The following is a 12,119-nucleotide window of genomic DNA, read 5'->3' on the forward strand; positions in this document are numbered from 1 at the left end:
GACCAGACATATGGCAACTGAATTGATTCCCAGTGGATGGAAATAGCTGAAATGGGACACGTTTATGGCCAGTCTTATCTCTCACTGGAGTTTAAAGCATAGTGTGTGATAAAAACCACCAATGCCTGAAGTTGATAAATGTCTAATTATATATGGGAAGAAAATTTTTTTTTTTTTTTACTTAGATTTTGTCTTGGCACACCAAACAGGGAATAAGCAAAACGTTGACAGGATGTAATCATTTACATTCAGAGAAATCAATACTATTTGCAGCTGGGCAAGAAACAGTATTTGCATTAGGTTCCTAAAACTAACAGATGGCTGGCGGAAACGGCTATTTAAAGAAGACGTGAAACGTTTTCTGAACCCAAAGAAGGGTGACTGTCGTGTGCAGGATCTACAGTAATAAATGGGAGCAATCCATTCCAATAACAGTACAGGTATAAAAACTAGTGAGTAAAATTAGTCCACATTGCAGAAACTAAAAACTCGAAGAGAACATGGTTTGCTTTGTGTTAATCAAAAAGGTGATTTGCTGCTACATGAACTAAGCTACTACCCTTAAAAAGGAGATTTCCATAATAAAAACCCATGGTTTGCTTGTTACTCCTCACTGTAGTAACAAGAATGCATCCTCCGCTCTCTAGTTAAAGCTTTACTGGAACTGAATACTGCAGTTACTATTCTAGTACTGCCGTCCCCCCAAAAAAGGGTATAAAAATGTACTGTACTTGTCTATGCACAACAGCCACCCTCAAAACAACTCTAAAACAAAAAGCTCTGCTCCCCCCACCCAAAAAAAAAACCCAAAAAAAAAAACCTAAGATTGACTTTTTTGTCTCAAAGAGCTGTGTCAAAAAGGTGTTAGCCAAGTTTTTTTTACCAACCTGCGAACAGCTTAGTCAGAGTCTCTACAACAGTGGTTCTCAACCTTTCTAGGGCCGGGACCCCTTGGTAACATTTGCCAAGTTGTGGTGACCCCCAACGGTAAAATTTAGGGATGACGCGGCTGCTGCAGGGACATCTGGCGGCGTGGCAGGAGAACTGACACTGCTGCGCTAGGAGAGGGCTGAGGAGGACTCTGACCTAGCACAGCAGAAATCACACAGCGACCAACAGGTTGAGAACCACTGGCGTACGCCGTCAGAATAAAATAAAAAATAAAAAAAACACCATAGGAATGCATAGCTAGATTCGTATTGGCTATTTCACTTTGCAATAGCCAATAGCAAACTAGCTATTGCACCCGCCCTCTGCTGCTGTCAATCACTAGAAGAGGACCTGATGGAGAACTTCAGGTTCCCCTCTGCTGATTGGCAGCAGCAGAGGGCGGGTGCAACAGCTAGTTTGCTATTGGCTACTGCAAAGTGAAATAGCAAATAGGAATCTAGATATGCATTAGTATGGTGGTTTTTTTTCTTCTTACATACGGCGCCCCCCGATGTCAGAAAAAAAAAAAAACTATCGCAGGGAAAGGTTTAGAAGTGTTTCTCTCCCGGGCAGCCCAGAGCCGATATCTAATAGCGCCAGACTCCCGGGCGACCCGTGGCAAATCGCCATTTGACCCCCACGTTGAGAACCGCTGCTCTACAGGCTGAAGCAGGTCTCCATATAAAATAACTCAGGTAAAGATCAAAAGCGAAGAAAATACTAACCTGCATAACACAAGCAGCAACATGGGATATTGCCCTATTTAATAAGGGCCTCGGAGGATTTATGTACATTAAAGCATTCATTAATTAAAGCTCAACTCCAGGAGCAAAGAAAAACATTATTTTTATTATAATTAACATTATTACATTATATTATTATATTATACATTCCGTTGGCAGAAAAAACAACTCCACTTCATGCTGGCTTTATTCTATAGCTATCAAATCTGTTCTTTTACATCCGGGGTGAAGTACAGTTCCAACTGTACTTCCATGCCCGCTCAGATGTAAAAACCGCAGGTCTCATCAACTAAATACACCCAATAAAGCATATTTCCAGGCAGAGAACCTACCACTTCAGAAAGGATAACATCCTCTATATCAAGGACAGATACTTCCCTGTGGCATAGCACAGTGGATCACCGGATAAGAAATCTGGGGGAGTGTGTATACTGTTAGCATGTTCATTACCTTGTACATGCTCTAAGTCTACATAGGAGAAAAGGGGACATTTCAATTTTGGAAAGGCTAAGCTGATGGTTGGTCATCAGAAGGTTTCACTTACCCAAAAGCAACCAGATAACTTTTCTAGGAAGAATCCTTCACATGCTAGAGGAGTTTACAGGTCTCCTGCTTCTGGGTGGGGACTTTAATTTTATCCTGGACCCCAGGTTAGATTAAACCAATAAAACCACACACCTGTCTTACACTTTTCTTAATCTGCCTCACCTCCTGTTCATTCATGATTGTGGATATAGTAAACGCACTATAGCCACATGTTGTAAATGAACAGGAATCCTCTGTACTGAGTTTTTCTCTTCATTTATATCAGCGGCTGCAGAAAAAGAGATTGAGGACTCTATGTCCTCAATCTCCTTTTCTATTTTAAAGGGGAAATATCAGGGGACTCTTTAGATCCCTAATATTTCCCCGAAGCCCCTAAATATAAAGTAAAAAGTATTTAAGAAAATCTAAAAAATGTTTAAAGGTTATAAAAAGATATTAAAAATAAAATATTTTTAAAAATTAGAACAACATTTTCGGTTCAACATTTTTTTTCATTTCGGCGCATCTCTAGTCTGGGAGACTCAAATTCAACACAGAATACCGGTCAAGTATTGGTTAAATGGGGATCAGCACACACTCGCTGTCTGATCTCACCTCTAGTGAATGAACCTGGAAGACTTAAGGATTTAAATCACTTCCTCTGCCTGCTGTGGCCACAGAAGAAACTGGAGAAGATCTGCATTTCATTAGCTTCAGTTGGGTCAATAGGTAACATTAGAAGTCTAATAGATCCCCGGGGTCTCCATAAAACGGACCTTTATTGCCAATTTGCTAACCTAACAAATACGCATAGTATGTACCTACATGCAAAATTGATGATTGCCCCCACACCCTGCATATCACCGCGATGTTGGAGTGAGAGCAATACTTTTAAGGCTACAATCACTGACTGTTAACTCTAAATTTATAAGCTGTACAGGCCTTTAAAGCACCGCCGTAATTATCGGTACCATAGTTTTTTGCCGCTTCACAGGTGCGCACAATTTTAAGGCTTTTATATTTTACCCCCCAAAAAATAGAATTATATTGTATTTGTGTGCACTAAAATTCATTCAATTCGCTAAACATTTGAGAAAATATTTGGCGACAAAAAAATGCAGCTAGCATTTTCTTATTCTACAGTGCTCTGTTTTCAGAAAATGTATAATTGTTTGAGAGTTTTAAGCAGTTTCTAGTCAAAAATTTAGATTTTAACGTCTGCAGAAAAAATAAAAAATTGCTCCAGTCCTGAAGTAGTTAAACAAGACCAAAGAAAAAAAGGCAACTTCTCATAGCTGGTTAGCTGGGCAAGTGCAATATTGTAAAGATGGACATGGTCAGGCACCGTATGTACCTACTACAAGCCATATATCCCTCTCTCTTTTGGCCTGATGGTTCAAATCCTGTTTACAAATTTTGCCTGGGCAAACAAATCAAGAAGATTTACATACCCCACTCTATGCCTGGGCAAACAAAATCAAGACGATTTACTTAACCGACTCTACGATGACCAAAAAACAAAGGAGATATTATCCTGGCAGACCTCAAATTATATTACTAGAAAAGTCCAACTGACATGATCGATTGGTGTAGACATAATTGCCATTCAGCAATGGGTAGATATGGAACAAACCTTCTCCCCGATCCCACTTACAATTCTCCCTTGGTGCCCACTTGACCTTAGAGGTCACATTAACATCACCCTACTCAAAAAAATACCTAGCAAATATGCCGAAGAGTGTTTTCCTTTCCCTGTCTCCTTCCTATAATTCAATAATCTGGCACTGGAACCTGGCCCAGCACAGCAGATAAAAATGTTCCTCCTCTTGAAATGCAGCAAGAAGATACTGAGCGACTCATTTCACTAAGCAGTCCTCCTGGCCCTCTTGTTCAGACCCTAAGATGCTGAATTGTGCTCCTGGCAACTCCATGCAATATGAGTACTAAATGTAACCAACAGACCACACCTTCCATGGCTCTCTCTATTGGAAGGCTTCCAAAAAAATACATTTTCAAAAGCTGAACTCCAGTAAAAATAAAAATTGACCCCTGAATTGGAATTCAGCAGCACTGCAAAGGGTTAATAATTTTTTGTTTGCGAGGGAACAAAAAAAAAAAAGTTGAGAGATTATCGTACGATTTTCGTATGCGATCGACTTTTCGGCCAATAATCGTATGTGTGCATTGCAGTGTCCGACCGACAGTACTGTACAAATCGCACGACTTTTTGACGGTCAAGCATGTTTGAAAACTTTGCTAGATCGTACGATTGTCGGAAGGTTGCTGGCATTTCCGTCCGTCAAAAGTCGTACGATCTACACTGCGCTAACGAAAATACGGCAAATCAATTAACGCATTTCGTCTAGGTGCTTTTCGTTAATTACGGCTAAATTAATCTTGCGATCATCGGGGTAGGATGGGGCTGTCGTACAGAAATTGTACGACTATTCGATCATCGGACGAAAAGTTTTGTCCGATAATCGTAAAGGTGTATGGACATCTTTATACTTAAAGGAGAACTATAGGGTCAGTGTTTTTCACCATAGTTCTCCTTAGGGTAACGGGAGGACACAAACCAGTGTCCTCCCGTTACCCTAAGCTCAGTATACCGCGAGCTACAGCTCGCGGTATACTGAGACGCCGCACCTGGAGCGGATCCCGACTTAGATGACGGGATCCGCCCAGCTGCGTGAGTGACAGCTGGCTCTGCCTATCTAGAGGCAGAGCCAGCTGTACCCGACCCCTCCCCCATCCGTTCCGCCAGTCAGCGCTGGCAGATCGGAGCGGGGAGAGGGGAATCCAGCCCCTCCCCCTGTCACGGCAGAGAGCCGTGACAGGATCGAGAAGCGAGCGAACCCGGTATGTGACAGTCTCATTGTCACAGGTCGGCTAGAACTATGAGGTGAGTGAAAAGCACTCACCTCATAGTTCTCCTTTAATGCATTCCTTACGCCCGCAGGCTCCCTCCCCTCCCACCTGCGTGACTGATCTTCCAAAGCTGCTTCCCTGCACCACTCTGTTGGTTACAGGCGGTCTGATTTCATCATGTACAATGCAGGACCAGCAGTCCTGCCCTGTAAGAACATTGAGGGCCAACCCCCCACAAGACAAGAGCACTAGCAGCCAGGGATGTGAACGATACAGCAAGCATAATTGCTTCTTTTAATCCTCCTAGACAAAAACAGGCACTTAACCCTTGCAGTGCAGATGGAGCCCCACTGCAAGGGTAATTTTTTCGATAAAAGCCACACTGAATGCATAGCTGCTGGTGTGCGGCGAGAGAAATAACGTGGTGGTGTGAACTGAGGTGATTAAAAACAAGGCTATTGCCTTGTCTGTGCTTTTGTGCTGGGCTGACAAAGGTGTCCAGTGCAACTCCAACACATCTGGTGTGAATTGGCCATTGGTCCAGTAGCAATTTCTTGAACAAATTATAAAATAGGTTTTAAAGCGCAACTGAAAAATACCTTAAATCTATTTTATATTGGCCACTGTACAGTAGAACTCAAATCTATCCCTTCCTCTCCCAGTCTGATCACTCAGGAACAATCACATTGCGCAATCCCATCAATATAATGCATACATGAAGAGTAGAGACCACAGTGTGCTCCTACATTGGCCAATCAAGGTGAGAGATGGGAAGGACAACACTTTGCTGAGGCGCTTCAATGGGAGTGTGACCTCACCTCCAAATTATTTCTTAATGCTAGAACAATGTATAGTACGGTTTTCTGTGCTGGCCAGCTGCAACAAGTGCAGAGAAGTTTCCGGAACGGTGGCCAGGAAGGCGATATTGATGTAATTACTGTAATAGAAAGTTCTGCTACCCTCTTGCCCATGCTGTGTGGTAATGTATAAATCACAAAAGTGGCTGAACAGAATTACAAATCTATTTTGACATCAACAGTTTACATATGTGGATTTTATAAAGTGTTTAGGTTTTAATCTGCGTTTGGCTGTTTTTTGCTCACTATAAAGGATTTCTTTGGGGCCTTTTTAGTGTTTTTATGCATTATATTTTTTGACTGAACATTTTCTACTATACATTCATTTTTGAAGCTGTTGGAGCAGACCGAATCTGGAGCAGATGTGCGCAGTAACTAATCAGCTTCTATCTTCAGCTGGTTCAGCTAAGCTTTGCAAATGAAAGCTGGATTCGGATTAGTTGCCATGCACGGTTGCCCAAGATTTATCTGCTCCACTCTCAGTAAATTCCCCACAATTCCTCTTTGCATGTAGTCCTTGTGAGGGGAATTTACCAAAACTGGAGCAGGCAGAATCTGGGGAAGCTGTGCACAGTAACCAATTTCTAACCAGCCAGCCAGCCAACCAATTTCAACCAGCTTCTATCTTCAGCTCGTTCAGTTAAGCCTCGAAAATTAATGCTGGATTCTGATTGGTTGCAATGCAAAGCTGCTCTGGATTTTGTCTCTTCCAGTCATAGTAAACTTCCCCTCAATTCCTCTTTGCATGTAGTCTGTGTCTTTTAAACCCTTGGCAAGATGTAGACAACAATCTCAAAACCTCAGTATGGGAATGCAAAGTGAGAGTTGATCCACAAGCTGAGCAGTTTGGTCTATGGTTAAACAGACATTTTATAGTTCCAATATGGATGTTCTTGTAGTTGTATCATTACCTTTTATGGTACAGGTGAATTACAGGGAAATAGAAGAAGTTTTTTTGCTTCCTGCACTTTCCATGGTGCCACCAGCAGTTGACAGCCACAAACAGTGCCTAAGGGAAACAAAAAGCACATAAAGTAGGTTCAGCGGAATAGAACAGCTGCAAGAAAAAGTTTGTCAACACTGAAATTACTAGGGTTTGTGCATGAATAACTCTCAACATGTGCCTGATCTTCAAATAAACTCTTTCAAACGAATCTTTTGTGTCTTATTGAACACACTGTTGAACCAACCTGCCTGCCTACCCCTGTCCATAGCAACAATTACCTCACCAAGCATTTGCAAAAGCTTCTGAAAAAAATAAAAGAAATGTTAGCTGAATGTTTACATTCTTTCCCCCTATCACACGGTATCAGTTGATTGATATATCCTGCATTCCTTCTTTATGTCACATCATTTCACATGGGTTGGGTTCTGAACTATTCCTGGGCCCTTCCACAATACAAATATACTTGTTGATTTACTTCTGAGGTCTCCGGTCATGGTTCCTTTGCATCACCGTTTTTTGCAGTTTTATTTTGTAATATGATGCAATCTGTAATGTATATTTCCTTCTATGATATAGAGTTGCACAGGCTTTAAGGCAGCCCCAACCCTGGTTGCTATCGCCAAAACTTAGCAACGCTGTTTAACAAGCCCAAGTTTTCTGAAAAAAAAACCCACAATACAATACCCAATATTTTGGTAAAATATAACATGTATAACAAATATAGTATATTAGTACTATTAGTATTGCATAACAAGTTATTTCAGCCTGTAAATTCTTAAGACCACTAAACTGTAGCTCTGATGACCAACAGAACAGATTGGGGCATCACCATCATTTAAATTATCTGGCCATGTGCCACAGGGAACTAGCAAGAAAATCACTAATTTGACTTGCCTCTACAGTGACTATGCTGAACATGCTAACAGCAACTAAATACATACTGATACTTGAGGAAACATGCCAATCACCTGTATTTAACCAATTACCTATTGTATTATAGGGGGGAGTTATATCCACAGCATCATTTCTTGACAATGAGTCGGAGACTAATGTTAAATGCTGGGCATATAGTATTACTCTGCATTCATTTTTTAGCCTGGACTAGAAAGAAGGAATATGGAATCAGACTAAAATGTATTAACGGCAACACATTCCCCTTACCTCAATGTTTAAGCATACTTAATATGTACATACAGTACTATGCAGATGTTTTAGGCAGGTGTGAAGAAATGCTATAAAGTGAGAACACTCTCAAAAATATATATTTTTTGTTTATTTTTATAAATTTTACAAAATGCAAAGTGATTAAAACAGAAGAAAAATGTAAATCAAATTAATATTTGGTGTGACTACCCTTTGGCAAACCAGCATCTGTTCTTTACACTTGCACAAAGTCAGGGATTTTGTAGGATTAGGGTCAGGTGTATGATTAACCAATTATACCAAGCAGGTGCTAATGATCATCAATTTCATATGCACGGTGAAACACAGTCATTAACTGAAACAACTGTGTAGGAGGCTTAAAACTGGGAGAGGAACAGTCAAACTCTGGATGTGCTGTTTAAGCTCTTTTGAAGAAGCACAAAGAAAACGGGCAACGCTGAAGACTGTAGACACAGTGGTCGGCCAAGGAAACAATGCAGCATATGAAAGACACATGGTGCTTACCTCCCTTCGACATTGGAAGATGTCCAGCAGTGCCGTCTGCACCGAACTGGTGGAAACCAATGGGACCCAGGTACACCCATCTAATGTCTGGAAAAAAGTCTGGCCAGACGTGGTCTTCATGGAAGAATTACACCCAAAAAGCCATACCTCTGATGTGGAAACAAGGCTAAGCGACTCAACTATGCATAAAAACATAGGAACTGGGGTGCAGAAAAATGGCAGCAGGTGCTCTGAACTCAAGTCAAAATTAAAAATTTGTAGCAGGAGGCACTTTGTTCACGGAAGGGCTGGAGAGCAGTACAATAATGAGTGTCTGCAGCAACAGTGAAGCATGGTGGAGGTTACGTGCAAGTCTGGGGCTGCATTTCTGCCAATGGAGTTGGAGATTTGGTCAGGATCAATGGTGAGAAATACAAGCAGATACTTATCCATCATGCAATACCATCAGAGAGGCGTGTGATTGGCACCAAATTTATTCTGCAGCAGCACAACGACCCCAAACATACGGGCAATGTCATTAAGAACTACCGTCAGCGTAAAGAACAAGGAGTCCTGGAAGTGATGGTTTGGCCCCCACAGAGCCCTGATCTCAACATCATCGAGTCTGTCTGGGATTACATGGAGACAGAAAGATTTGAGGCAGCCGACATCCACAGAAGATCTGGGGTTGGCTCTCCAAGATGTTAGAAACAACCCACCTGTCGAGTTTCTGTGTGCAAGTGTGCCTAGAAGAATTGATGCCGTTTTGAAAGCAAAGGGTGGTCACACCAAATATTGATCTAATTTGGAATTCTCTTCTGTTCATTTACTTTCCATTTTGTTAATAAAAATAAACTATTAACACTTTTATTTCTGAAAGCATTCTTACTGTACAGTAATTTTTACACCTGCCTAAAAGTTTTGCACAGTAATGTACATACATAATAGGTCCTCCATGTGTATTGAGGAGCGCATAGAACAAATGTTTACATCACTTAATGGTATTTTAGAAACTTTTATTGGTTAAGAACATGATACAGCCAACATGTCATAAGGAAAAGGCCTCTCCCTTCTTCAGGGTTTGTAGCAATGGATATGTTATCAAACCTAAAATTAGATACTGTAGCACATTTCATTGTAATTTCATTAACATCCATTGCCCAAGCCCTGAAGAAGGGAGAGGCCTTTCCCTTATAACATGTTGGCTTTATCTCATGTTCTTAACCAATAAATGTTTCAAAAAGACTTTTTAAAGGATTTGAATATTTGGACTGGGCGCTCCTCATGCACATCCAAGAGATGATTGCCTGTTAAGCAATGTATTTATCGTGACTAAAGAGGTAGACTAGGACCAGAACAAGGTCTACATGCGCTATACTTTCAACGCAGATGTGCATACTGGAGTTTTAGACATTATATGGACCTGAGAAGCATAGGTAATAAGTATTTATTTTCTATGCTCCTCAGCACCATCCAGTGGCCATAATGTGGTATTTACCTGATATTACATTCGACCTGAAAAAAAAAAATATGCTAACAACATTTCGGTTAGCCTCCACTGCACATGCAATTTTGCAGGGCAAATGGATCTAAAAAATGTTTATCAATACACTCAAGTGTCAGGACAAGGTAAAACATTTTTAAAAATGAGTACATCTCTGCAATATATGGACATTTGCACAAGTTTTATCTCTTTAAAAAAGGCTAAAAGTACAGATAAATACCTGTTGATCTAACACACATTTAGGAACTCCTAACTTTGTTTGAGCTAACAATACATTGCCTCTATTGTACTGTAACTCCAAGCAGCATTGTCAGCCCTGCTGACTGGAACACAGAACTGTCTGTCCCAACCCTTGACTCCCCAAACCCTGCCTTGGTGCAGTGTGTAATGAAAGGGCTTTTGGAGGATTTAGTTCTAGGAATGTGCCTATGTCAAAAGGAGCCGAGCTCCAAGCAGCTGCACATGCAAAAATTGGGGGTAATGCCTGGAACGTATACTTTAGGCAACATGCATTGGTCCATTCCTTTAGCTTTTAGTAGCCTCTCTTAATGTGATAGAGATGTCCCGTAAATGACTATGGGTCCGCCATTGCATGCAGGAAATGGGAGTTCAAGGTTGAGATGAGTAAATCAATTTGGAATCTGCTGAAAATCAGGAGGATTGGCGAATTTATAAACTTTCCAAACTTGATTCAGTTGAATTAGTCCAATCAGACAGCTAAATTCACAAATCACAACAATCATGATTCATGAACTGCAATGTTTTCTGTCAAGTGAGCACATAATCAAAATACATGAGTGCCTTAAAACTAGTGACCTTTTTGGTACCCCAATATTTTTTTTATCGGTACTCGCCAATACAGAGTACCGATACCGGCATCCCGAGGTAGCGTAGGCCCGGCTTCCCGGCCAATCAGGAGGTCATGACCCCACCACCCAGCTTCCAGATTCCTCAAGCTGTTCCATCAAAAGCACACCAGCTTCACACTCCCTCGCGACACTGTGAGCCAGCCTGGCTTCCTGACCAATCAGGAAGCCAGGCAGCGGGTCATGACCTGCCACTCAGCTTCCTGATTTCTCAGGAAACCATGCTGCCTAGCAGTGTTGCTAGACAGCATAAAGCCAGCTTCCTAGCCAATCAGGAAGCCGGGAGGCGGTCATGACGTGCTGCTTGGCTCCCTGATTGGCCAGGAAGCCCGGTTGCCTTGCAGAGTGGCTAGGCAGCGCGATGCCGCCTTCCTAGCCAATCAGGAAGCGGGTCCATGCTTCCTCGCGGCACTGCCGGTCAGAGGGAATCTTCCAGCATCGGGGTATTGGGATTTGCCTCTAACCTCCAATTCCAGTGTCGGGGTAAATAAATCGGAGCATTTGGGGGAGTACAAGTGCTCAGTATTGGTGCATCCCTAATTATAGTCTGCCAAATTTACTAATTCCACAGCAAATTGGACATTATTAGACTTGTGTATAGCACAGGGCTTGCCCAATTCAAATGTAATTACAGTACTTGACTTCCGTAAAAACAACTTATCACACCCAACTTGCTAAAGTGATATTACCTGGTCTGCAAGCCTACCAGCAACTTGTTCAATTTCTGCCCTTGTGGCAATGGAATGCGCACACCACGGAGCGTACAGGAAATACAAGGTTATCTCGGATTCCTGGCGAAGATACTCAGCATAGTCAAGCTGACCAAGAAAGAGATCCACCACTGGTGACTGGGTGGAGAAAAAGTGCACAGGTGGTCTTGCTGGCATGATGACATCTTTAGCTCGACTGGAACGAGAGGGAAGGGGAAAGGAGGAAAAAAACATGTAAGCCATAGTGCATACCAAAGATTAGTACACGTGAATCCAAGCTACAACCAGGAACCGCAACTTTACCCAATACCAAGATGTCCAGCTATAAAACAGCGGCATGGCCTTACCGCAGACATACCAAGTCATGTGACTGTTCTCTCCTCCTATCACAGAACCTTTGCTATGGTGTTTAATGAGAACATAATGACTGACACGGCAGGCTCCACAGGGCAGCTTACATAGCAATATCTGTTTTCTAAATAAATTCCCCCCTAAAAGCTTTTATCCAGAAACATTTCCAAAA

The 12,119-nt window shown here is 41.8% G+C and overlaps 1 protein-coding gene across 1 annotated transcript in view; it reads right to left on the reverse strand.

Annotated features, from left to right (window-relative positions):
* The window catches only part of TXNDC11 (thioredoxin domain containing 11), a 66,461-nt gene extending 54,663 nt beyond the window's left edge, over positions 1-11,798 (reverse strand). The window contains exons 1-2 of the mRNA XM_018562290.1: positions 11,576-11,798; positions 6,835-6,932 (exon numbers count right to left, since the gene is read on the reverse strand). Of these exons, the coding sequence (XP_018417792.1) occupies positions 6,835-6,932; positions 11,576-11,773 (296 nt within the window). The 5' untranslated portion in view covers positions 11,774-11,798. The remainder of the gene's footprint in view (positions 1-6,834; positions 6,933-11,575) is intronic.
* Between the last annotated feature and the right edge of the window lie 321 nt (positions 11,799-12,119).

Source organism: Nanorana parkeri, unplaced genomic scaffold (genome assembly GCF_000935625.1).
Source record: "Nanorana parkeri isolate BGI_ZX_2015 unplaced genomic scaffold, ASM93562v1 scaffold570, whole genome shotgun sequence".
Classification (NCBI taxonomy): Eukaryota; Metazoa; Chordata; class Amphibia; order Anura; family Dicroglossidae; genus Nanorana; species Nanorana parkeri.